General features: G+C 42.0%; 1 protein-coding gene across 7 annotated transcripts in view; it reads right to left on the bottom strand.

Annotated features, from left to right (window-relative positions):
* The window catches only part of IKZF2 (IKAROS family zinc finger 2), a 99,040-nt gene that overhangs the window by 41,675 nt on the left and 29,773 nt on the right, over window positions 1-27,592 (bottom strand). For 6 of the 7 annotated variants that reach the window (XM_083710007.1, XM_083710011.1, XM_083710009.1 and 3 more), the window contains exon 4: window positions 2,208-2,477. The exons of the other annotated variant lie outside the window; for it this stretch is intronic. In XM_083710007.1, the coding sequence (XP_083566133.1) occupies window positions 2,208-2,477 (270 nt within the window). The remainder of the gene's footprint in view (window positions 1-2,207; window positions 2,478-27,592) is intronic. 7 annotated transcript variants of the gene reach the window in all.

Raw genomic sequence — 27,592 nt, 5'->3', positions numbered from 1 at the left:
TCAGGCAGAGTTTTCCGCTAGCTCTGCTTCCTGAGATGTCAAGAACTGAATCTTTCTGCATGCAAAGTATGAGCCCTAATACTGAGAGGTGGATCTTCCTCGCTTGCACTAGTCGCACCCTAGTTGCACCTTGTTGAAGACAATGAATTTTTAACAGGATTTTCCCAACTTGTTTTTTCTCATATCCCTCCTATTATCACCCCCAACCTTTTTCGTTTTTGTAATTGTTCTTCTTCCTCCTGCTCCCCTTTGCTAATTATTTTTGAATCTGATATGTAGTCTTGCCTCAGGCTATATCATGTAGATTTATGAACAGGTTTTTTTTCCAGATGCTGAGTGCTGCCAGGTCATATCACAAGTTAGGTGCCAAGGCCCTCCCGGCAGTGCATGTGCCACCCCACCGACACTCAAGAGCCTGGGAGCAGTTTTGTCTTCTAGCTACTCAGTTAGGGAGAGCCAGACAGGAGCCCACTTTCCAAGACCCTTATGCTTCTCTTTGGTGCAGGACTTTGAACAATACGAAAGTTGTTGCTTCTTATTAAACAAGCAAACTATTTATTTTTAATGCATAAAAAAGGGAGGGGAGCCTCCCAAGGATGTCATAATCAGCTATTTCTATTCAACATATCTGAACCACTTCTGCCCTACCTTAGAAATCAGTTTTTCCAGGTTTGGATTTACCATTAGACAAATGCTGTTGTGAAAGTCATACTGGGAATATGTCGACTTTGGGGGGCAGACTGAACACCCACACTATCCAACCCATGTTTTATACTGCAGTGCCCGCAGAGCTCAAAACGAAGGTTGCAGTTCTGAGCGCATCTACCAGTATGTAAATTCCACCAACACTAATACAACACACTTCCATGGAAGTATGTTTTGGATTAAACCCAGTTACAAACTCTTGCTCAGCAGACACACCTAAACACAACTGAAACCCAGCAACCTGGTTGCTTTTATCAATAGCATTTAGAAGGGGGCTCTCTTGGGAGTTCAACAGCCCTTGGTGATTCAGGAGTGGCATTTGCTGTGGCAGCCCCTAAGGTGTGGAATTCTTTCCCCAAAGAAGCACATCTGGCACCTTCATCATACAGCTTTCATATATGCTGAAGACACACCTCTTTACCCTGGCCTTTGACACCAGTGAGAGGTATTTCATGACCGACCTTATTCCTTAGGGCTCCACACTTAATAGTCTCATTATTCATTGCATTTTCTCCCCGCTTACAGGAACAAATGTCTCGAGGTGACTTACAATTACAAATGCATACATAATACAAAATTTTAAATACATCAGAAATATAAAATAATACTATTGACTTAAAGTGCTTATCCTCCAATAAAACAAAAAGGACAGATCCTACCCTACCCTACTAAAAGATGAAGAGCAATCCTGGCTAGGCTACCCTAAATAAGAGCCAAGTGCCTGGGTGAACAGGAATGTCTTCGCTGGCCCCTAGAAGCTGATATTGATGGTGCCGGGGGCATGTTTATGTGATCTAGGAAGCAGGCATGGTCCTGCTACTTCCCTGGAAGTCTGGGGAGGGGGTGAGCTTACAAAAGGGTTTAGTCAAACAAAATGGGAAAAACGGCAGAAGCAAGCAGGTGCTCTCTGGCCAATGTACAATTTTCGTTTTTCTAGGCTTTTCACAAATATGAATTGTTGAGTCCAACATAATTTCAAGCCATCCACTGGGTTCCCCAGTGTATTCAGACACCTCCAAACATGGAAGCTAATAGTTGGTATCATGGCTGATAGCTACTGAAAGACCTAGCCACCATAAAGGCCAGTCACTTTGCCATGTGAGAGATGTCCTGATTTTAGCAAAGACTCTTACTTACACTTTGGTGTGAGCTAAATGACTTGAGAAACAGGAGGTGAGGGCCTTGTAAAGCTACTGAAAAAAGGGAGGTCAACTTTTAAAGAGCTGGCTTAGGATGTCCCTTCATAGCGAAGGACACTTGGCAGGGGAATTTTTTTCTCTCAAATGCATTCATTACCGTGAAGTAGGTAAGTCTAGAAATCTGTGCTATTAACATTCTCCCCAATTAGTCAACAGACTGACATGTTTTGAAAGGATTTTTGAATATATTCCTTACTGCACTTGATTATCATTGGTGAATCAAGAAATGCAAGAGAACAGATGTCAGGTAATATCAACATCAGATGCCAAAGGCAGTCATCACGTTTTCTTTCAGCTGCTTACCAGTGTGACTCCTTTTATGTACCATAAGCACATTGGGCCCAATGCAAACCATGCCACAGACGTCACATTTCAGTTTACCATTCGGAAGCCGGATTCCTCCCTCGCCTGACAGCTCCTGAATTTTTCTGTTCTCCACCATCTCGTGGTTCTCAGTAAGGGGCTCTTCCAAGCTGCTCCCTTCATTATGACCCCTGATCCCATCTTCCCGCCTCAGGGGCTTCCTGTCAGAATCCTCATCATCACTTTGCATTTCTAGCTTTATGGAATTTGCTGCGAATAAATAAATAGCACATTAAGAAAATAAACTTTTGTTTCATTAGCGACTGTAATAAAGAGCAACAATACTGCTGTGTTAGTTTTAAATACTAATTTCAAAAAGGTTCACAGGACATCTTCCATTTCCTGCAACCTTTGTTTAACTTGAAAGTTTGCTGATCTGCTATAATGGCCCAACCAATCAGGAAACAGAAATACAAAGCAGCAAATGTGGAACACATTGTGTGCATAGTCATGTAAGCAAGTCAAGAACTGACACAGCAGGCCCCCAAGAAGCAGTTGTTGCTATATAATATTAATACTCATTGTTAGCTATTATTATCCTGCGATGAAGGGCAAAATGGAAATGTAATAAATACACAAATAAAAAAAGAATTTCAGCACCATCTGTGTACATATTGCTTTACAAAGAACAATGCTGATAAGTCTCTATCCCATAGCAGTCAAAGTTATGGTCAGCAAGATGTCATCAAGGCATGTCAAGGCTCTGAGCAATTCAGAATTACAAGACCCCTCTGCTCTAGTGTTTGAATTGGCCAACTAGACACAGGAGCTAGACAGGACCAGCAAGCCCTCTCCCACCCAGTTGCGTTCTACCACTCCATTGGTATCTCCTGCCCCAGTGATGTGCTGCCTGGGACAGTAATTGTGTGAAGGCTCCCCTTGACCACATAGGAAGCTGCCGTATATGGGGCCAGATCATTGGTCCAGCTAGCCCCAAAGTATCTACTCTGGCTAGCAGTGGCCAATGGATGACAGAGGCATGACTACAAGGTTTCAGACAGAAAAGCCATTCTGAACCTCTTTTAAGTGAACCTGCTGCACCCAAAGCACATGGCAGCCTCTCCCATAGGAAATATGTAGCATCACTCAAAGCTGAACTCTCTTCCAGTACTGGACTTGAACTGTTAGAGAAGCTTCCCCAGCCCAACCCCAGCTGCCCCAATAAATAAAACAAGATGCAGGTTAGGAGAGGGGCTGCTTGACCCTTAAAGCCTTTTGCACTGAAAGTGTTTTTGCCTAAAAGTTAATTATTTATTTAACTAACTAAGGAAAGATTACCTAACTAAGCAAAGAATTGTGTGCCTAGTGAGAAGGCAAGCAAAGGCATATTTTTCTTGGGAACATACATTTGTATTTTGCTCCCAACGTTGTTCCCAAACTTTTTGTTATTTAAGAAATGAGGTTGGGGTGGGGGCATCTGACTCCTTAAATAACAAAAGGTTTGATTTTCAGAAGAGGAAGCCCTGCTGACAACAGAGCTGACATGAAAAGTGTATTAGCAGCAGCATCTTGACTTCACCTGTGATATTAAGCGCTCCCTTCTGAACCCTGGCAAGAATCCAGTTGGATCCGCTTGTAAAAACCAGCAAAACAAAAGATTGCCAGTTAGCTTTGAAGTACAGCCTTTCACACACGCAGATTGTTTGAACGCAGTGCATTGTAAGACTCCCACACGCTTGAGGAATAAAAACTGTCAGGTCTCATGCTCCACTGCAAATCACCTTGGTCACTAAGCAAAGTTGTGCACACAGTTTTAAAAATGTCCATCCTCCCCTTTCTCAGTCCTTACCATTGTCAGGAACCTGCCATTAGAGCTTGTTGCTGTGTGAAGATTTCCTCTCCATCTGGGACTAAGAGAAGAATTGCAGGTCTCCAAGGAGGGAAATGCTGCTACAGCAGGGATCTCCTCAGCTCTTGACAAGTAGCCCTGCTACTTAGGGAATTCCCTCTGCCTTAGCATTACTTCATACACACACAGGCACACACACAGAGAAAGAGAGAGAGACGAGGGTCTTATTTATTTGAGGTACAGCTACTAAGCACTTTGGGGATCATCTGGTGGTAATGGGGGAGGTTTTAGAATCTTCTGAATCACTGGGAAGTCACTGTGCTCAACTGTGGCTGGATCAAGACCAGAATTATAGTCTTTACATTCAGGATACAATTCTATCAATGCTTGCCTGGAAGTAAGCCCCATTGAACTCAATGGGATTTACTTCCTAAACATGTGAATTTTGTTGCACTCATTATTATCTGGTTGACCCTGTTTGGTTGAAGAAGAGGAAGAAGAAGAAGAAGAGGAAGAAGAGGAGGAGGAGGAGGAGGAGGTGTGAGACTGTGACTAACCCAAGGCCACACAACGGCTTGGTTCACACCTACTGGGACTGAGTGAACATGCAGGCTCAAGGAGAGGCGCTGCCAGTGGTCCTTTCTGCTGCCGCTTTTCTTGAGCAAAGCCACAGTTTGTCTTAGTGTTGTCCAAACCCAGACTGCATACACACCATGCATTTAAAGCATATGACTTCCCCCAAAGCATCCTAGGAACTGTAGTTAAGGGTGCTGAGAATGGTAACTTTGTGAGAGGTAACCACAGTTCCCAGGATTATTTGGGGAAGCAAAGTGCTTTAAATGTATAGTGTGCATGCAGCCCCAGCCCCACGCTTGCTTTTAATGATGAGCGGTAACAAAGAACAAACCTTGGCTCAAGTCATAGTTCAGAGTTTGGCTTGGCTTGGCTTGGGGCAGCAGCAAGAATGAGCAGGGGATAAGTAAAGTGGCTAAAAGTTTCTCGCCAGGGGCCCAGACCTTTCTTATCTGGAAGTTCTGGAAGCTATGGCTGGCCTTTTCCCGTCTGGTCTGGGAGGGCCCTTACTGACTCAAAACTACAAAAGCTGAGGCTGCTGAACAGACTCTTGGGCTGGGCTGGGGATAGGGGGTTGCTGTTATTGATACTTTTTGTATTTTTATATCTTATGATTTAGGTGGAAATGTTTCAATTTTGTTGTGCGCTTTTTGTTGTGTTTTATTTATCATTTATGACATTTTTTGATATTATGTGAATCTTGTCATGAGCAATCTTTTAACTATGGAAAGGCTGCAGACAATAAAGTATGATGCTACATTTGTGCTGCCTCCCTCAACTCAATTTTGGGTTAGAGTGTTGTGTGAACAACCAGGGGAAACATTCATGATGCTAAACAGGGTAACCAAGGTCACGTTTTTAATTTTCATTCATCCCATAACAGAATTCAGGCACTTATTCAGAGAAGTGAGTGCTGCTCCTGAGTCTAATGTAAATGAAAAACAGAATTTACCAATAACATAAAAGTTCAGTCTAAAATTCAGGACAACTTGCTCTCACTGGCTGCACGTGGATGTTAAAAGCCACTACAAACATGACTGAACCTCATAACCATAGAACAGGCATAGGCGAACTCAGCCCTCTAGCTGTTTTGGGACTACAACTCCCATCATCTCTAGCTAACAGGACCGGTGGTCAGGGATGATGGGAGTTGTAGTCCCAAAACATCTGGAGGGCCGAGTTCGCCTATGCCTGGACATCCAGTCTGATCCCTTGCTAGAGGGAGAAAATCCAGCTAGAGCATCCCTAACAGATAACAGTTGTCCAGCCTCTGCTTGTGGTACTTTGCAGAAACCCACAGTACAAATCTCATGAGGAGGAGCTCTCAAACTCTCTACCCCTAGGACATCTGAACATTACTGAGGCCCACCAGTCGCAAATGGGTGATGTAGGGCAGCCGTAGAGCCAGTCACAAAATGGTGGCAGCTGGCAGCAGAGTGTGACATAACTGGTCCTTCTATGCATTTCTCTTCCCTCTTATCACCTTCCTTTCTATTCCTTGCCTAGCTATCTATTTATTTTAACAATAAATATTAACCTTTCATCTTACTTTCTAATTTCCTCCAACACCACCCTTGCTTCCACTCCCCCCAAAACGTATCTGTCTCCTGGCCACCTCTACTCAGCATGCAAGGGATTTCTGGTGCTGGCTTTCTTCCAGCCAAAATGCTATGGCAAGGCTAGCGGGTGGTGTGGGCAAGCGGAGGCTTCACTGGGCAGGCTGTGGCACTGAGGCCCACCTGACAGTGGCCCCCGCTTGGCAGCCATAGCATTTGGGTTGAGAAGCACTGCCATCAAGTAAAACAGCAATTATCCAATACTATCCATTGTGCTTGGTCCATCAGTTAGGAGTAGAACTGCCAACGGACTGAGCATCCTATCCGTAGCCACTCTTGCCAGCCCATAAGTATCTAACTATCAGTTGCATCAAAAAACAAAAATACTAAAGAGATGTCTAAAATTACTAACACCTCGTGAGAAGAGAAGACTCCCTGGAAAAGATCCTGATGTTGGGAAAGATTGAGGACACAAGGAGAAGAGGATGACAGAGGATGAGATGGTTGGATAGTGTTCTCGAACCTACCAGCATGAGTTTGACCAAACTGCGGGAGGCAGTGGAAGACAGGAGGGCCTGGCCCATAGGGTCATGAAGAGTCAGACACGATTAAACGACTCAACAACAACAACAACAACATTACTAACAGGGAAATGATAGGGTTAGTCTTTCCAATATTTGGTTTGTGTTAAAGATCCCACTCTCAGACTCTTCTTGTGGTTTCCTCCATTTTCCTATTCAGTTATGTGCTTGCTGGCTCTTTAGCAAATAACCTGTGATCTGGGGCCTGCAAAAATGAGTAAACTCTGCCTTCTTTTGAATAAAATTAATAATAGCAGTGAGAAAATCTGGCTGTGTCATCCTATGGAAAAAACAAGGAACTTAACCCAGAGACTGGGAATGGCAGCAATGGGGAGATGGGGCCATCATTTTCAGGCTAATGAAATCATTGATGGAGACAAGCAAAGAGCCATACTTCTCAGTGTATGTGGCAGGAAAACATATTCCCCTTTGAGAAGTTTATTGCAGCCACAATAGCCAGGGGATAAAAGTTTGGCAGAGGTGCAAAAGTTCTTGTCTGAAAACTGTTGTCCAAAGCCAAGTACAATTGTGGAATGCTTCAAATTCCATAGCAGAAAGAGAATAGGCCTGATTTCAATAAACTCACTGAACACTGTTCTTTTGGGAATGTTCTGGAGGACATATTAAGAGGCAGATTTGTTTGTGGAGCTGGTAGTATTAAAACCCAGAACCAATTACTGACAGATAGGGATCTGATTTGAGACAAAGCTGTAAAGGTGGTAACTGCCAAGGAGATAGCTGTGGGGGGAAATGACAGGATTTACACCTAAACCAGGGGTGGCCAACTCCCAAGAGACTGTGATCTACTCACAGAATTAAAAACTGGCAGTGATCTACCCCCTTTTTTTGAGGTTCAGGTCAAAGTTGTTGCATTTTTTCAGGGAGGAGGTAAAATGTTGAGCTTTTTTTAGGGGAGCCACAGTTGTTCAGCTTCTTTGGGGGAGCCAATGATCTACCAGTGATCCACCGCAGACATCCAGTGATCTACTGGTAGATCATGATCTACCTGTTGGACATGCCTGACCTACCTCATACCCTCCAACATTTCTCCAATGAAAATAGGGATGTCTAATTTATTATTACTTATATAGAATATAGGGGACGCGGGTGGCGCTGTGGGTAAAACCTCAGTGCCTAGGACTTGTCGATCATATGGTCGGCGGTTCGAATCCCTGCAGCAGGGTGAGCTCCCGTCGTTCGGTCCCCGCTCCTGCCCACCTAGCAGTTCGAAAGCACCCCTAAGTGCAAGTAGATAAATAGGGACCGCTTTATAGTGGGAAGGTAAATGGCGTTTCCGTGTGCTGTACTGGTGCTGGCTCGCCAGCTGCAGCTTCGTCACGCTGGCCACGTGACCCGGAAGTGTCTTCGGACGGCGCCAGCTCACGGCCTCTAGAGCGAGATGAGCACGCAACCCTAGAGTCGGACACGACTGGCCCGTATGGGCAGGGGTACCTTTACCTTTTTATATAGAATATAGAATCTATAGAATATAGAAACCCAAACGGAACTCATAGATAAATGCAAAGGCCACAACAGACATTTAGAGACCTAAGATGTATTTCATTATTGCCGTACTCCCATCATCCCTGACCACTGGCCATTCTAGTTGGGCTAATGGGAACTATAGTAACATTAGAGCGCCACACAGGTTCCCCTTCCCAAAGCACAGCAGAATGGCTGAGCACTCTGAACCTAGTTAATTGGAACCATCCAAAAACACTTGCAGTCAGAAGGTCCTCAAAATAAACAAGGAGTGGCATTATCTAGTGAGAGAATGAAATTAAGTCATATGAATACTGTAGTCTAAAGTTGGACTCTTTTGTTCTAACCCAATTTAGTGAGAACTTAAAATATAATCCTGTGTTATCTCATTGCTACATTCTTCCCTATTAATTCACAACCTAAACTGTCTTTCCAGTAAGCAGCAGATCATCTTTTTCCCTTCTCAGTTCCACGTTTGTTCTTCAGTGAACGGACTATGATATGGAGCTTAGAAAAAGTGTGTAAACTCCATCTCTTTCAAGGCAAGGAATTTCACAGTTAGACTTCTCCTGCCAAGCTCCAAATGATGCTCATCCCTGACCCCAGAGCCAACAAACTAATCTCTATTCCAAATCCCAGTCTGAATGCAGATTGGAACAGGTCTAGTATTTAAATTTCATCCACAAACCCTCTAAGCTACTTCAGCACGCCCAATGCAATCACACTTCCTAAACATGAGATATTTGAAATCGGGCTGCGGTTGTTGAAATCAAACAGATTAGATGAAGTCTTTTTTAAAAAATCAAGCATACATAGCCAACTCTTCAAGACCACTGACGTTTCTTTCTGTTGTGAAATGTTACATACAATCAGTAGGGAAAGAGTGGTTGCTTCCTAAAGACATGGACAGATTACAATGCATCTATACTTCCACTAAACAAATATTGAAGAAATCTTGAGGTTCTTCCCTCAGGGACTATTAACACCATTACAAGTTGGCCAAGGTGGATGTAGTAGGTGGGAAACAGGGACAACACTTCAAATCAGGCATCCCCAACCTTTGGCCCTCCAGATGTTTTGGGCTACACTTCCCATCATCCCTGACCACTGGTCCTGTTAGCTAGGGATCATGGCCAAAACATCTGGAGGGCTGCAGGTTGGGGATGCCTGCTCCAAATCAATGTAGTGGTAGCTCATTTTCTTTTTAATTTAGAATAAAATCACACCACAACCTCTGGATTAGTCAATTCAAAGGTAAAATGCTTGTTCAATGAAACTGTTTTTTAATCCATTGACAACCTTAGCATACCGTATTTTTCGCTCTATAAGATGCACCCGACCATAAGACACACCTAATTTTTAGAGGAGGGAAATAAGAAACAAGAAAGCAACACAAAGCCTCTTGAGCGAAGAGGGAGGAGCGCTCCGGCTGAACTCAAGAGGCTTTGCGTGGCTATCCCTTAAGCCAGAAGAGCAAGAGGGATCGCTGCGCACCAATCCCTCTTGCTCTTCTGGCTTCAGCAACAGCTGCGCAGCCTGCATTCGCTCCATAAGACGAGCACACATTTCCCCTTACTTTTTAGGAGGAAAAAAGTGCATCTTATGGAGCAAAAAATATGGTAAATACAGTGGTACCTCATGTTACATACGTAATACGTTCCAGAGGTCCGTTCGTAACTGGAAACCACTCATAATGGAAGGCGCGCTTTTGCTAATGGAGCCTCCTGCTGCTGCCGCGCCGCCAGAGCAAAACTTCTGCTCGCATCCTGGGGCAAAGTTCACAACAAGGGGCATCTACTTTCGGGTTAGCGGAGCTTGTAACCCGAAGCATTCGTAAGGGGTACAGTACATAACATGAGATACCACTGTATAAAAAGTTAACACAATAATAAGCAAAACTGGCTGGAAAGTGCCTGGGTTTTTCTTCACAACAGTTGTTGCAGCTGCAGTCACAGAAGGTGCTCTGCTGTTGTTATTTGTGGTGTTCCACCAACATATCCATCATGGTGATGATATATCTGGCCTCCTGCATAGCACTGAATCTGATAGGCTAGGATAGTCAATATGGTGCCCCCCAGAAGTTCTTGGACTCCAACATGGCCAATGGTCATAGTCAAGCACCATCTGAACAACGCCATGTTGGATAGTCCTGATATAGGACTACACTTAAGCTTCCCAAACTGTATGGGAATCTTGTCAATTTTTGACACTGATCTACTGGAGGTAGATAAAGGTCCCCACCCTAAGATTTCACTGTAAAGTAGAATTCCATTGTGTGCGGCCAGCACAACTAATCCTGCAAAAGTGTTCCTGAGGTGAATGTGCACCTACGGTAACACAGCCAGGGTAAATCAAAAAGGGTACTCAAAAGCCACAGTTTTCAAATCTGAGTCAGATCATTAAGATCATGCAATTGAGTTGGGAGGGACACAAACACCTAATTCAGTACACACATATTTCTTTCCAGCGAAGGAGATCCACACGCATAAACACCCTTTCCCACCCAGTCACGTGTATCACCTGACTAAACAGATGTGGGCAGATCTGATGCCCATCTAAGCCTTCTTCAGGGTGCACATCCAAATTACAGTGCCCGCTATGCACACTGCCCTGTTTTCACCTAGATTGATAAAAGTCAACCCACTTGCTCTTTATATTGTCACAATAACCCCCAGACAGGATCAAGCCATTTTGAACTTTGATTACTGTAAGAGGCACAAAAAGTGTTCCAAGAGGGAGAGTGTGCAGGGAAGCAGATACAGGGATCAGCAGCAGAATACGGAAACATAGAGTAGCAACATTTCGAGAGCAGTCGTTGCAGTAAGAGTTGCACAACATTAAGTGGGTTGTTACACATTTCACATTCATCTGGTACCATCTTACAAAATCTTCAGATGAAAACCTTACAGTTTTCTGTTTTCTCCTGCTTTTGAGCCAAGACCACTTCAGATGGCTGGACCAGGCCTTACATGCACCAGCTATCACACATTGAAAATATGGAAATAAATTGTCATTTTATTTTATTTATTTATGCCCGTAACTTTCAGGCTTCCTTGCTATGGCAGTTTTCTGTCTGTAGTAACAGATGGCAATGCAAAAAATATAAAATAGTTCAGAATGCAAACTTTTCTTCAGTTCCATGTGTGTCATAGTCCTTAGCATAAATAAAATGGCATTGTGGTATCTCATTAAATCTATACATCTGTGTAGCAACTTGCAATTTCTCGATATTTTCTGACATAATGTTCAAACCAACAGCTTTTGCTCACATGTTTCTTTTCTCACAATGGCATCTTTAAGCCACAAGAAAGGCAAACAAAAGCAAAGCCATACCGTAAATATTTCTGAATTGCTCATACAGAGTATTTGTCATTCATCTTCTCGGCTTTTCTTTAAAGATAATATGCCTAGCTGCAATTATGTCTTCACTAATCCAAATGTTTAGCTAAAGAAATCTTTACTTAAAAACAACAACACCAAACCAACCAACACACGCACAAACACACTTATGTACATAACATCCAGAACAAAATTCTAAAGCTGTTCTGCCTTATTGGCAGCCCTTAAAATAATTCAGAGTTTCCACATTTCAGACAAATCAACCGCTTTTGGAATATTTTTTGTGGAAATGTAGCATACAAATAAGGGGATGGTGAGGACTTTCAATATTATCTCCACAATTAAAAAAAGTAAAGCAACTCAGAGTACAACCCAACCCAAACTTTTATATTCAATGGAAGAGATAAATTCAGTCAGGGTTGTGGCCTGGTCCTTAAAGCACTCAGGCACAGGCCTACAAAACAAATTACAAACTTGCAGCAGGAGAATAAAAGAGCCCTCGTCTCCCTCCAGCACATGGAATGAGTTGAATATTTCTTTGGATCGTGGCCACGGCAAGCCATTTCATGACTCTTGCACAACATGAAAATCAACCCAAAGTGACTCAGCAATATGACCTACTAACCCCCCAAGATATCTTGTTATCACCAGAAAGTACAGGATGGGTGCTCCAGGGCCAACAATTAGTACAAGAAATTCCAAATATGGGATCATATGAGAGATAAGACTTGTCTTACTTCCTGCTGAATGAAAGTCTATTCTACACCATTTGCTTTACTGAACTGGAACCTTTCCATAAATGTGTGTCATATGGGATATAATCTGCTGTCTCTGAGAACAGGGCCATTAGAGTAGGAAAACCCCAAATGGAAATAGCCTTGAGAAGGCAAAGTTCCACAAGGAGCAGTTTATGAAAGAAGTGATTCTTATGCATTTCATCTCCCTTTTTGTTTAATTTTCAGATTAACACAGCAAACTGCCTTCCTTCTAGCACTTCCTTCAGTCTTCAGGGAGCTTGGTTGGTTTGCATTTTGTACCTCATACCCAAGACTCAACAGCGACAACAGTTTAGAAACTAAGTAAATACTCCTCCAAAACACCAGAATAAAAAAGCTTCGTGAAACGAGAGTGTGCAAGAGAAGCGTGGTTCGTTAGCAGAACAAGAGATGAGCCAGAGATGAGGCAGTCTAGACAACCGTTGCAGGTTGCAGCCAGTCCTTGGCAAAATGTCTATGACTCACTGAGGCTTGATCAGCCCCAAGAGTTAACACAGGGCTTGTGGACTACTCATCTTAAAGCTCTGGTGACAACTATCCTATAAGAGCCTGGGCTGGCATGCAACTGTTTTACTCAGAGTACACCCACTGAAATTAATGAACCTGAGCACATTAAAGCCATTAATTTCAGCAGGTCTGCTCTGAGGAAAACTTAGTTGAATACCACTTCTCAACTGTGGGGTGCTGTTACCCTTACAATGTGTGAGATTTAAAATAAGGTCTTGAATGCTATGTGAACACAAGCATAACTGGTCAACATATTTCTCTGCTATTTTTTATATTCTATTTTACAGGCCACCTTACTGAAAAGTAAGCCCTACTGAGTTCAAAAGGACTTACTGTCAGGTAAGTGTGCACATAGCATTGCATCCTAGATTGATTCAGATATATTTATACTAGCGCAAAAAAAATAAAAAATAGTGGAGCCTTGAAGAGATGTCTCAGGCAAGAGAATTTGTGGGAGAGATATATGGCATTACTTACTGTTTTACCAGAAATATGTATAAATTATTCTGCCGGACCAGGGAATGATACTATAAAAGCACTGCAGAAGCTGCGTGTACTGTGAGAGAGAGAGAGCAGAGCCAAGTCTTTTTTCTTGGCACTAATTGATTGAGCTAAAATCAGAAGAGGACAGGATTCCACCCAGGGGTGGGGCGGGGCAGGGGGACTTGTCTGGGATGCAAGCATTACATTTCTTTGCATGAGACTGGAAAGAAATTGAAAGCGCTTGGGTATCATAGCATTTTATCAAGATTATTCTTGTATGCAGCATTTTCTAGGTACACATTTCAAAATTTAAATTTCTGAAATTTGACCTCTAAAAATATTTCAGATATGTATTAGTGTGAAAACATGGAACAATTATTCTGTTTTATTAATTCAGTTTATGCAATCTATGGGTCAATGGTTCAACTGTTTTTTGAATGTTAAAGTGTGTTGAGAAAGGCGGTTCTCAAGGTAAAATAAGTCTTGACTGAATGTTCCCTGCTGCACTTGTAACATTTGGGCAGAGTGGCGCGGGGGGGGAGTAATGAAGACAATTACACTAAGGGATAAGATTGCTTTCTTTCATTCTCTTTCTGAGTGACTAATTCCCTGAGTGGAGGACTGTTGAAAGATATGACATCCCAAACAAATCATTCATATTAACATTTCTACATTCCCAACATTTGCATTTTTGCAAAATAAATAAAGAGCTGCCATGAGGGCACAAGAAAAGACATAGCTAATTAAAGTGTTAGTAAAGCTGTGCAGAAGGATGTGGCGAAAGGGCAGAAGGGTGTGACATGTCACTTGCACTTGAATGCTGGAACTTTTAGCCAACAGTTTTCTCTCTCTCTCTCTCTCTCTCTCTCTCTCTCTCTCTCTCTCTCTCTCACACACACACACACACACACACACACACACACACATATATATATATAGCTATTCTGTTACCATTAGCAATAAAAACTTGTTTCATTATAAACAAAACCAAGAGATTCTTAAGTGCTCACATTCTATGCCAAAAAAATACTGGCAAATGGGTATATTTGCATGCAAAGTATCACAAGCGTTGAATGGACCATGATATCATCCAGAAGGGTCCTTGGCACCTAATTGGCAACACACATAAATTCCTTCAGGGGTGAGTTTGTCATTCTCCTCTCCTTTGACTTTGCTGCTCTTCTCTGGTACCACTATTCTTTCTTTCTTTCTTTGATTTCACACATTCAGCACTTTTATGAAAGGAAATGGGGTCACATTATCTCACCATAATCAAATGAACCAAGATCAAGAAATTCCCCTAACTTAATGTCTTCAACAGGAAACTACTTTTCTATTAATCTGTAATAAGAAGTTCAGTTAGATCACTGGTTCAATCTATTCTGGAAGCAATTATTTAATCTTAGGCTTTTCCCCAGCCCTGCTAGGAAGCCCTACCAAAAACCTGTCTTTGAACTGAAGATGCCAGGGACCAAACCAGGGTCCTTCTGTGGGTGCTGCTGTGCCACTGAGCTACTAACCCCTCCAGATATGGTGCATCTGTTTCAGCCTACTTAAAATAACATAGAAATGGAATAATGCCCAAATTCTATTACATTCTTTTCTAATCTCATTGCCCTTGGCAGATCAGAATTTAGTCTAGCAGATGAAAGGGTTATTTTTCAGGAATGTAGTCATTTAGGAGCTGATACCAGGAAAAATGTCACTAGGAAACAGAATACTCAATTGCCTGAGGTGGTGTGCAAATAATTTCTTTGAATTTCTTTGACATTTTCCTGGTTGAAACCAGTTTGCCTGGGGATGGGCTGGTTGAACTGCTGCTCACTCCTGCCTTCCCGGCTTTCCAGATGCTGGTATGATTTTCTCTTAACTCCCTGCTGCAACTGGGATTAACCAGCAAAATCCAGGCAACACACAGAAACTCCCCCCGCCTTGTTCCCTATAATCAGCACGGCAAGAGGAACAAAGGACCTCTTGTTTTCAAATGATACCAGAATTCCATGACTCCCAGTATGTTTCTAAAAAAAACCAACACCCCATGGGAGCAGTCCAAAAGAGCAGCAGCTACTTTTTTCAAGATTCTATCCTAACTAATTTCGGCACTAAAAAAAGTGCAAATTCCTTCATTAGAAAATCTAGATCTTATAAAATGAAATTATCTGAGACAGATAAAAATTTATGAATCTTCTGATAAAAATGTGTGTTTTTTAAAAAGTTCCTTTTTTAAAAAAAAACCTCAAACACAAAAAATAGAGACTTTTGGAATAAGGCTAAGTCACTTGAGACGTTCATTCAAAAGTCAACTTAATATTTGGTTTTCAGCAAATACTCCAGCGGTAGGTTTTTTGTCTTTGTTCTTTTTGTTTCCCCCTGAAAAGGGCTAAGAAATAAGTTTTTAAAGAAACAAAAGCAAACCCTGGAGGCTTGTGTTGGAACTGCACAGGAGCTTCCCAAGTTTGGATTCTGTATTGCGTTATAGGCACACTAGTGGACATACTCCTTCCTAGTCCTGGCCTTCTATTTATTCTAAAACTGGGACTCAAGTAGTCTAAACAAATAAATGTAAAGCTTTCTTGATTTATTTTATTCTATTTTTAGTGCTGAGGCCATCAGAGGGAGAGGACGTGGCCATCAGGACAACTCCACTGCGTGCGGAGACAGCTCCAGTGAAGAGGACCCTGCTTCTCTCTAGCTACCACCTGCCATCACGGAGGAAGACGAGGCAGCAACTCTTCCACCACTGCACTTTGATCCAGCTCCACGAGCTCCTATTCCTTTGGCTCCCCCAAGATGAACACTGTGGCAGCTCATGTAGAGTCTGATATGCGGCTGGTTGGGGGGCTGCGAATTTCACAATTTGTGCAGGCCTGTTCAGTACAATATGGAAAACACTCAACCCCCTTCTACTTTGGTTAATGGCCTCAGGCATTATTTATGTTTTAATTATAACTGTAGTTCTTGAGAGGCATTTGCCAACATTGAGGTTTTCCCCTCACAGCAAGACATGCATTCCTATCCTAAATTATTGACACTGAAATGACACCAAGAGTTCGGGATTATGAGCAGGGTGATAGGCAACAATAAGAAAATACGCATAATGATCATGATCACCAGAACCATATGCACCAGATGGGTACAAGCCCATGAGATTTTACTAGTTGCAGCAGCTCTCAGATCAAAGCCAGTACTTATACTCAAGAGAATATAGCTTACTTGCAAAAGCAGGAGTAAAAACCTGTGTGTGTGTGTGTGTGTGTAAGTCCTATGATCAGAAACACTAGATGGTTTTATCACTATGGTATCAGAAAACAACATTTTCCACTTAGGGAAAAATTGACCACAGTGCATTGTTTTACTTTGTTGTCAAGACTGAAACACAAAAGCAACATTATGTTTCCAGATCCTGCATTTTTAAAGATGCACCAAGGCAGAAAACCACAATCACGAGCCACTGCTAAATATCTTCTTGTGTTTCTTATGAACACGTTACAGCTATTATTATTATTATTATTATTATTATTATTGTTATTATTATTATTATTATTATTTACATTAATATTAAATCAAAATAATCAATACTATCTACAATGGGAGGGGAGAAGGTATGCAGAAATGGCAAGATCTTCACTGGTCTTTTAAAAGACCACAGAATTATAGAACTGTAGATTTGGAATGGACTCCAAGGGTCTTTTAGTCCAAACCTTTGCAATGACTCTGGTGAGCTTCTTTCACAAATATGAAATAGGGGCCACCATCAAAAAGACATTCATTTCTAGTAGATGATGAGAGCCTTGCAGGATGGTTTCTGAACTAGAGGAATCTGTATGGGAGGAGGAATCCCCACAAATGGTACTGATGGAGCCACCACCAAGAATGTTCCCATAGTTTTAGAAAAAGCCATTAGAAAGTGATAGCTCAACATGAAAGCCCACTGGCTGGTGGTTGTTGTTTTTAAAGAAAAATATTACTGTATTGTACCTTTGCATGGTACATCCAGTTGTGCTGAGAACCACATCTGTTAGTTTCAGCAATACTGAAGCATAATGTTTTCATACACCATTCACAGGACCCAAATAACTCTCAGTTATTAACAGTAGGCCAAGCAACTGGGGAAAATAGGGGTGCCTGTGGGCTTTCTGGATGGTATCTGGTTGGCCACTGAGAACACGATGGTGGACTAGATAGGCCTTTGGTTTCATCTAGCAGGGCTCCTTATAGCCCTGTTAGCCCAATCTAATGCAAACAGACCTGCAGTCTTGACTCACCAAGCTGCACGCAGCCACTACCACCAGCAGCTTTCTACTGTGGCCTGCCATGGAGAGGTCCGCCTTCCCCAAGGAGGCATCAAAGGCAAGCAGCTGAGTCTATGGCAAGGTGTCATGCTTGGCTTGGCTATCTGTGTCCAGCTTAGGATGCCACACTTTTGTACATCTGAATTGGAATGAAGGTGACAATGATAATCATTCCAGTACTCAGAATAAATACTTTCTCCTTCTGTTTAACAAGCTTGTTAGAGCTTAGTTGACATTGGCTATTTAATGAACATTTGTCCTGGTTTGCTTGTGGGGAGATTAGACAACTGCTTCAAGCAAATGTGTAATCTCACACTTTCCAGTGCATTTCCCCATTACTTTTCTTTCTTTCTTTCTTTCTTTCTTTCTTTCTTTCTTTCTTTCTTTCTTTCTTTCTTAATAAATAAAGCCAATCTTTTGAGGGAAAAGGATTGTTTGACAAGAGCTCCAAATCAGTTTCAGTTTCAGTGTCAGAATTTGTCAGTATATGTCTGAATCCCACCTGAAAACAGTGACAATCTGGAAATGACCTGAGATTGGTTAAACATAACTGTGTGTTTTGGGGTGGTGGGAATCAAGTGCTCAATAAATCTTCCTTTGCTGCCTGGCTGGCACTGCAAAAGTAGGGAAAGTTGGCCAAGCCCCTGGCAGGCACAGGAAGGTGTTGAGTCTGGGTGCTCATTCCGTTTGGTCGCCACAAATCACGAAACTCAGCCCTAGTACTCACTAGGACCACTTGCGAGTGGGGGGAAGGCACTCTCAAATATTGTTGTAATCTTATGCTGATCTTTTAAAAAGTAATACCAATCAGCCCAGCGGTGGGCAGGCAGGGGGCTAGAAGAAGGGCTTTAAGTGCTCCTGGTCCACAGTCCTCAAACTACAAACACAATTTTGAAAATTGAAAAGTCAGCCCTAAGAATGCCAGATGCTTCTCCGCTGTGGTGAAAACAAGGCCTTTTGTTTTCTCTCATTCCATTGGGAGGACTGTCTAGCGGGAAACAACAGAGAAGAGAGAGAGAGAGAGAGAGAGACAGAGAGAGAGAGAGAGAGAGATATGCACACACATTTTTAAAGCCTTTCTAGGAAAGCCTTAGTACAGTTTCATCTCTTTCCAAGCAAACGCAGCAGCAAGCCTCACCACAGTTGTTTATAACATTATAATTATTAAGAGGGGTGAACAATGAGATGTCTGTGGTGAGGCTTTGTGGGTAACGAAGCCCCAGCCTATTAAGGTTAGATATACCGTATTTTTCCATGTATAACATGCCCCCATGTATAACACGCCCCCTATTTTTGTGGTCCCCAAACTGAGAAAATGGGGGAAGATTGTATCCGTGTATAAGACGACCCACAATTTTGAACATAATTTTTAAATATAAAAACCTAGTCTTATGCCTTCCGTTAAGAGTTTGGGTGTAATCCTTGACGCCTCCCTTTCCATGGAGGCGCAAGTTACAGCAACAGCCAAGGCGACATTTTTCCACCTTCGCCGCATCAAGCAGTTGGTCCCTTACCTTTCCCGCCCCGACCTGGCCACAGTGATCCATGCGACGGTCATCTCCAGGCTTGACTACTGTAATTCGCTCTACGCGGGGCTGCCCTTGAAGCTGTCCCAGAAACTCCAGCGGGTGCAGAATGCTGCAGCGAGGCTCCTCACGGGGTCTCTGCCATGGGAGCATATTCACCCAGTGCTTTTCCAGCTGCACTGGCTCCCGGTGGAGTACAGGGTCAGATTTAAGGTGCTGCTTTTGATCTTTAAAGCCCTTCACGGCCTAGGGCCCTCGTACCTACGGGACCGCCTCTCCTGGTATGCCCCACGGAGAGCCTCAAGGTCCATAAATAACAACACCCTAGTGGTCCCAGGCCCTAAGGAAGTTAGATTGGGTTCAACCAGAGCCAGGGCCTTTTCAGTGATGGCTCCGGCCTGGTGGAACGCTCTGCCTCATGAGACCAGGGCCCTGCAGGATCTGATCTCTTTCCGCAGGGCCAGTAAGACAGAGTTGTTCTGCCTGGCCTTTGGCTTGGAGCCAGTTTGATTCCCTCCCTCTCTTTTTTTCCTTTCTTTTCCTTCTCCTCCTGTGATGAGGCTACATTTTAATATTTTAATGTTCCATTATTTTAATGTTGTATTTTATTTTTGTTTTTAAGTTGTAATCATTCATCTTGTTTTTATTATTGCTTGTAAGCCGCTCTGAGCCCGGCCTTGGCTGGGGAGGGCGGGGTATAAATAAAAAATTATTATTATTATTATTATTGTTATTATTATTATTATACACAGAAAAGTATGGTACTCAGTATCAACACACTCTACAAAACCTTGTAAAAAACAATGATTTATTTTAAGACCAATAAAAAATATTCTGCTTCAGAATGAATGCTAAGAAGATGGTAATGTTGGGGTGGGACAATGGGCACACTGGAATGCCTTGTTGGTAGAATGGGGAAAACATTTCAGCAGTTAATCGTGTTATCCCATCCTTCTTTATTCAGACGTCAATCTCAATGCATTGAGTGGAGCTTACTCCTAGGTAAATGCACAGGATTGTAGCCATAATTAGGCTGAACTGTGTCTGCTGCAAAAAACAAAATCTCAGAAGCAAGTTGGAACTAAGAAGCTGTATCTTCTCTCACTTTGAAAATATAAACACTACTTGCTCAAAACTATCACTGGCACCAAGTGGAACTTCTGAGTCCTGTATAAGAAATAAAGAAATGCAGGCTGCGCCCCGTTTACACGTGTTCATTTTACCACTTGTTTATTTATTTCTATTTTATAAAATTACTGATATGGCGCCTTTTGGAGGATAGGTTGGAAGAAATACTTGTTCACTTAACAAGATCCATTGAAAAACGTCTATGCATAGCTCTCTGCTTTTCACGTTAATGTGCAAAACGTGTTCCTTTCCAACTGAATAGGTAGTTAATTAGCATGAACTTCTATCAATTAATTGCTATTGGTCACAGGCAGCAGTGATTGGTTTTGAGAAATGGGCAGTGCAGGGCTGAGTGCTCCCCCCAGGCTATGCAATCTAGAAATTCTCCTAATCCTAATTCCTCAAAGATGTTTAAGGGGAGGAGTTGTTACTAACCAGTATGGAGTCATTGTTCTTGCCATGCTCAGAAGTACTCTCTAGTTCAGTATTTCTGCACATTTAACAGGGCAGTAGCCAAGTTCCAAATTCCACATCACAGGTCTTCTCACATGTAACAAGGATGGGATTTAAAGGGAAATTTGGCCTCTCTGCTAACACTTTGCAGCATAACATTAAAATTAGTTCACAATTAAAATGAGGGAAATTCACTGTTCCATGCATGCCACAAATGGAAACAGGTGAATTGAGCATAGACTGATCTGACAGTTTGCATAACACAAGGACTGGCTGCTTTCATCCAGCAACTCCAATCAATTTCCACTGTCAGCAAGATATAACATTTTAATCTGTCTCACTAATGTTCTTTAAGTGCAGCTCCTTGGCTGAAGGTAACTGTCAGTCACTTTTATTTCACAGCGGATGATAAATTCACGTATCACCCAGATCTCCCCGTGGACCTTCCTGGCTTTCTTATGGCAATGACTAGTGATCAATCAAGTTCCACTAAGATTTATATTCAACACTTCGCTTGAACCACTTTACAATGCTGCACTTGGCTTTTCACCATTCCAAGTCTTTATTGCCATTTTTTGTGAAAGGGGGGGATTTGGCCACGAGCCAATAAAACATGATAGTTTCCAAGTGCAGTAACATTGTTAGAGAAAATAATTTAAGAGTTTGTTCACACAATGTGTTGTACTGAGAAACCAAATCCTTTGAATGAATTCACACAAGTAATTTTCATCACTTGAGGGCCGTAACAGTAAGTGATGACAGAGCTTTCACATGATCTCACTAACAGATGGCATATAAAAAACACCCCACGTCACTTTTCAACAAGAATAATTTTCAACAAAGCCAGTTACAATAATAGAGTTTGACGGGATCCCAAAGATCATCTAGTCCAACCCTCTGCAATGAAGAAATCTCCCATCCAGTTTGAAACCATACTGGACCCTGCTTAGCTTTGCAAATGTGCCAGCAGTTTTATTGCCACACCAATTTACATGCAGTTTGCAAATTTAATGCTAATGGCCCATGGGAATGTGGGAAAACAGCTCCCTGCTACCAATAATTCTCCCTGTACAAGAATTATCAAGAACTATCAGGCTGTATCACAGCTTGGGCTGACATAATAAGAGGGAAGTCACTCTCACGGCCCTACAAAAAATAATTCAAGGAGCTTGGAGCAAAATATAAATTTTAACTGAATGACTGGGAAAGGTAGTTCAGTATCAGATTCTATACTGTTTAAAATAATGTATATTTTTTAGATTCAATAACATGTTATCCTAGCATGACAAGAAACTGGAGGAACACAGAACTGGCATAGGCTTTACATCATCTACAGTACAGCCCCTGCTGTATAGAGAGCAAAAGATATTCAGATTTTATATGTTCACATTTCAAACACTCAGCTCTATGGCCATTAGTACATGATAATCCAGTACATAAATGACCTTTGTGTTGAAATTGCCTCCAGAAAGCAATTTCTATGTCCGTACTCCCCTTCATCAATCTGTGGGGCAGGGAGCACATGAAGTGCTATGAAGATTGCCTCAAGCTCAGGCCTGGTGGATGAAACATTACAAAACACCCTGGATTGGATCCAGACTCTTTCCCACCCACCCCAGCCAGCAAGAGCATCCCATCCGTGGAGCTCTGTCACCTTCCGTTCACAGGAGGCAAAACTTGCTCCCCTGTCAGCCCCTTTGACCATTTTCAAAGCAGGAATAAGGGGCTAATGCCAGAAGTGGCAAATGAAGCCTGTGGATGAATAGAGACTGATGTGACAAATCCATGGAGAAGCTTATGATAACATCCTTGATATGACATTTCTGAGCTGAAAACCCACAGCATTTTCATCCATTTAGGCAACTATTCAACTTTGTGATTTAGTTTCTACAAGCTCATTGACTTTTTTGTGAAAGCAGCAGCAAATATATAGTTAAGCCTGAGCATCAAAGCAAGCTGTTGAGCAGAGGCAAAGCTGCACAAGTCCAGCCCAGCCCTGATTCCCTTCTACACTATCCCAAATCTCTGAAGTCTCACAGGCCTGAGGCCAAAAGTGTCATCTTACTCTCATTGTGAAAGGGGGGAAAGTGTTTTTCCCACCACCCTCGCTGGTTTACATCCATCCCTGAGTGCAATCTTCCTGTTTTTCCACATTTTCTAGCAGCCTGAAATCATCCCAAGGGCATATCCGCAAGGATCTCGTAAGAATGATGCTTTCTCAGTTTACAGTTCATCCTTATAATGATGTACTTATCTCATTAAAAGCTCAGTTAAATGATACACATAGCATTTCATTCAAAAAGGTGCCTTTAAACATCCCTTTCCCCCACTTGAATAAATTGCACCATGAAATAGGTCAAAAATTATGCTGAGCGTGGGATAATGGCCTTCAAGGTTTCCTAGTTATAGACAGTTCATTTTATACTGAAAGAAGAAGACTCAGTTGTGAAACAATGAAATAAATGTGGCATACCTAAATAGGATTCCTATAAGTCAAGGGACACATAATAGTGAAGGGGCACGTGGGACTTGTGACAAAATATTTTGCAGTGTGAAAGGCCTGCTCAGGTTTTCAGTCATCTCCATTCTGTTCTCTCACCCACCCATTCCAGTTCTCCATTTCCCTCAAACTGTCAGTCATTGAGCATGCCCAATCCTTGTGATTCTTTTTACTAATTATTGTATTATCTGACTCCCACAAACTTCAGGGTTCTCCCAAGCCTACTTTCCTCTAGTGTTTGGTTTCCTCTGGTGTCCCCATTTCAAGGCACCCACAGCCTTGGATGTCAGAAAGAGCGGGAAATGTGTCTTTTACTGGTCTAAATTTCATTAGTGGAAGATTATGCACACTTCTGAGCTGCTCAGGAACCTTCGCTAGACAGAGAGTAAAAGAAGCTGCTTCTTACCTACACATGGTTATTAATTGCTTGCATTCATAACCAACTGCTTATTAATGCAAGCAATATGGACAGTCTGGGGAGGCTTTTAGCACTTGAAACACACATGAAAGAAGAAACTCAACAATGGAACATTGCAGACTGTGGTGAAAGCCCAAGAATACCTTTTAAATATATTGTATAGACTTTAGCTACGTTTCCTTTCTGCTTGATTAAGTATTCCATATCACTTGAAAGTTTATAGATTCCTACCCACAGCACAAAGTAGGGTACAGTGGTACCTCAGGTTACATACGCTTCAGGTTACAGACTCCGCTAACCCAGAAATAGTACCTCGGGTTAAGAACTTTGCTTCAGGATAAGAACAGAAATTGGGCTCCGGCGGTGCGGCAGCAGCAGGAGGCCCCATTAGCTAAAGTGGTGCTTCAGGTTAAGAACAGTTTCAGGTTAAGAACGGACCTCTGGAACGAATTAAGTACTTAACCCGAGGTGCCACCATACTAACTATTTTATATCTCTGGTCCTCTGAGGAAAACATAGCAAAGGCATTTATCTCAAAAAGTCAAGTCACTCAGGGCTGGTTGAAATATTATTTTCCCTCCATGTGCCTTTAACTTATGAATAAGAAGCAGGACTAAGTTGAAATTCCAATTATTTACAATAACAGAAAAACAGATGCTAGAAGTCCATCAGCTGAATGGGCTATTACATACATTCTCTATTCTTGTGTTTTTAAATTGTACAATTTCACAGCACTGATAGATCAACTTAGATATGCACACACCTGCCCAATTTTAATAACAATACTAAATAACAACAACAACGATAATAATAATAATTCCACTATTTATGTGATATTTTGAGTTACAGTTAGGTAGCCGTGTTGGTCTGCCGTAGTCGAAACAAAACAAAACAAACAAACAAAATTCCTTCCAGTAGCACCTTAGAGACCAAGTAAGTTAGTTATTGGTATGAGCTTTCATGTGCACGCACACTTTAACATGAATAAGGCATGTTAAACTTTTCTTGCCATTCCTTTTTACAAAGTGGAGACAACAGAACTAGTTGAAGTGGAGCAGGAGTTAAGTCGGCCCTTGTGCCCAAGTCCCTCCTCAGAGCAAGTAAGATTCAGAACATGCAGAGTGCCATCTGAAAATGAATGTTTACATCAATTCTGCTTCGGACTTATAAAAATATATATTGTTCTCATAGCCAAATGTGTGCAGTGCAAGCACATGTGCTCACACTCACAGAGAACTAATAAACAGAACTTACCGTATTTTTCGCTCTATAAGACGCACCAGACCACAAGACGCACCTAGTTTTTGGAGGAGGAAAACAAGAGGAAAAAAATTCTGAATCTCAGAAGCCAGAACAACAAGAAAGATCGCTGTGGAGCGAAACCAGCGATCCCTCTTGCTGTCTGGCTTCAGGGATAGCTGCGCAGCCTGCATTCGCTCCATAAGACGCACACACATTTCTCCTTACTTTTTAGGAGGGAAAAAGTGAGTCTTATAGAGCAAAAAATACGGTAATCCATACTAAAACCTACTAGACCCTTGTCAGTGCCTTCAGTTCTTTGCACAAATATCTCACTTTTTTTGAAAACTACATTATTTAAAACTCAGAACAGAACTGAGTTCAAATTTTTGAACACTGATTGTTACCATCTCCTTAAATAATCTAAATGTTCATGTTTTTGGCTGATACCTCATAATATTTTTAAAGTAGTACAGAAAAGTAGAAAATAAAAATCACTACAAAACGAATTAGCTCTTCTATCCCTCATTTAGATTATTCCTTTTATAACCACTTTAAAACATAAGAAGAAGTCCTGTTGGATCAGATAAAAGGCTTATACAGTGGTACCTCAGGTGAAGTACTTAATTTGTTCTGGAGGTCCGTTCTTAACCTGAAACAGTTCTTAACCTGAAGCACCACGTTAGCTAATGGGGCCTCCCGCTGCCGCCGCACCGCGGAGCACAATTTCTGTTCTCATCCTGAAGCAAAGATCTTAACCCGAGGTACTATTTCTGGGTTAGCGGAGTCTGTAACCTGAAGCGTATGTAACCTGAAGTGTCTGTAACCCGAGGTACCACTACATAGTCTAGCACTGTGTTCTCATATTTGACAACCAGAAGCCTATGAGAAGTCACTAGTTTCTTAGTGTGGTCATTTCTGCTGTCAGTGTTGTTCTTTAGTATAAATTTTTTCCCCTCTCACAGACATTGGGCCATTGGTCTGTTGTTGAACACTGGCAGCCCTCTAATCTACAACAGCTACTCACCAGGACCAACAGGCCACACAAGCACACAGACTTGCAGCAAATCCGATACCAACTCAGGTCCTACTCAAGCAACACTATTATAGGACTTAAAAACCTTGACCATAACATCAATTCGCTCATATGCCAATATGATATATACCAGCCTTCCCAAAACTGGTCGGGGAAGTTGATATCTCTCTCACCCACCAGCAATGTCCTGCTTTTAGGAGGCCTAAAGGGTGGGACAGAAAGAAATAATGTTGCAGTGACAGCCCCCATGCAAGATCTGGTTATTCTACTCTTGCTCATGTAAAAAGTCAACCCAGCATGCTTTTGAGAATGCTCTCAGATGGTTGGTGGGTGTCCCAGAGTTGACTCTGGATCCACAGAAATGAGCAGTGGAGATTATTTGGCTGAAAGGGAGCCCAGTGTGCCAAGGTTACAAAATGGGGACAGATGTCTCCAACAACTGACGACAGCCATAACTTGCTTTGTCTTATATCTAATTTTTCTGGATTTCCAACCTGCCCACCTCATGGAAAGACTACAGATGTACTGTTTTCGGCATCAACAGCTTATGCCGTTGAGATAGTTTGCACAGATAAACTGCTGAGGCTGGTAGCAAAACCACAGACTATACAGAATCATAGAATTGTAGCTTTGGAAGGGTCCCTGAGGGTCATCTAGTCCAACCCTCTGCAATGCAGGAATTTCAACTAGATCATACATGACAGATGGCTGCTTTGCTATGCATAAGGGGGGACTACTGTTAGCAACTATAATTGGTTAAAAACTAGCATATGTTAGTTTTAGCTATTCTTCGAAAATAAGGTTGCATTTTCTTCATTATCCCATACTATTTTGCTTTCAGGTCCCCACTCCACTGTAAATGTCAAACCAACAAACAAACATGGCAGTTTTATTTTATTTTGTTTCCAATGCATGCAATTCATGCTGACTTAAATCACCTCAAGAAGCAGCAAAAAGGGAAGATTATTTCTGGGCTTCCTATTCTTCTTTCTCCCATACTAAAAACTCACAGTTCTTTTACTTTGAAAGAAAGCTCATTGTGGAAAAGAGGAGCAATATAAGCTTCTGTATTGCGGCCACTTCAATTTTGCCAAGTTATTTTATTCAGCAGGCCTATTGTGAGGACAAATGAAAGATTCCTTGGATAGAGAGCACAAACCCTTTGGCTTTCTGGCCTTAAGGCTTACAACATCTCAAACTCACTAATATTATTAATGCAATACAGGGTACGCATGTGGGGGTAATACATAATGGAATAACCCTCATGAACCCCAGCAGCTCTCTCACTCTTCTCTTATTCTAGTAATGTAAGGCAGGGGAGTTTCTGCTAAATTTCATCTCCTGGAGCAGCCTTTTTCGTTTTGAGCAATTTCACAGGTCTCCTGATTTGTGTACTTGTGAGGTGGGGACAACGACACACAATTAATTTCACAATCCACGCACTATGGTACTCTCGTATTTTCTTATGAAGCAGTGATCTCCACGTAGGAAAAAGTAATGTGTGAATCAGCCCACAGTATTCCTCACTGTTTCCTGCTCTGACTAAGTCAAATGCCCTCTATTATGAGATTTTCTCTTGACTTTTGGCTAAGTGCCACAGGATGGTTTCACCAAGGCATAGAAAAACATTTTTAAAAACAAGGGGGG

Source organism: Podarcis gaigeae (assembly GCF_964106915.1).
Source record: "Podarcis gaigeae genome assembly, chromosome: 1".
Classification (NCBI taxonomy): Eukaryota; Metazoa; Chordata; class Lepidosauria; order Squamata; family Lacertidae; genus Podarcis; species Podarcis gaigeae.
The sequence above is the reverse complement of the archived record's forward strand: the minus strand, read 5'-3'. Positions and strand labels throughout refer to the sequence as shown.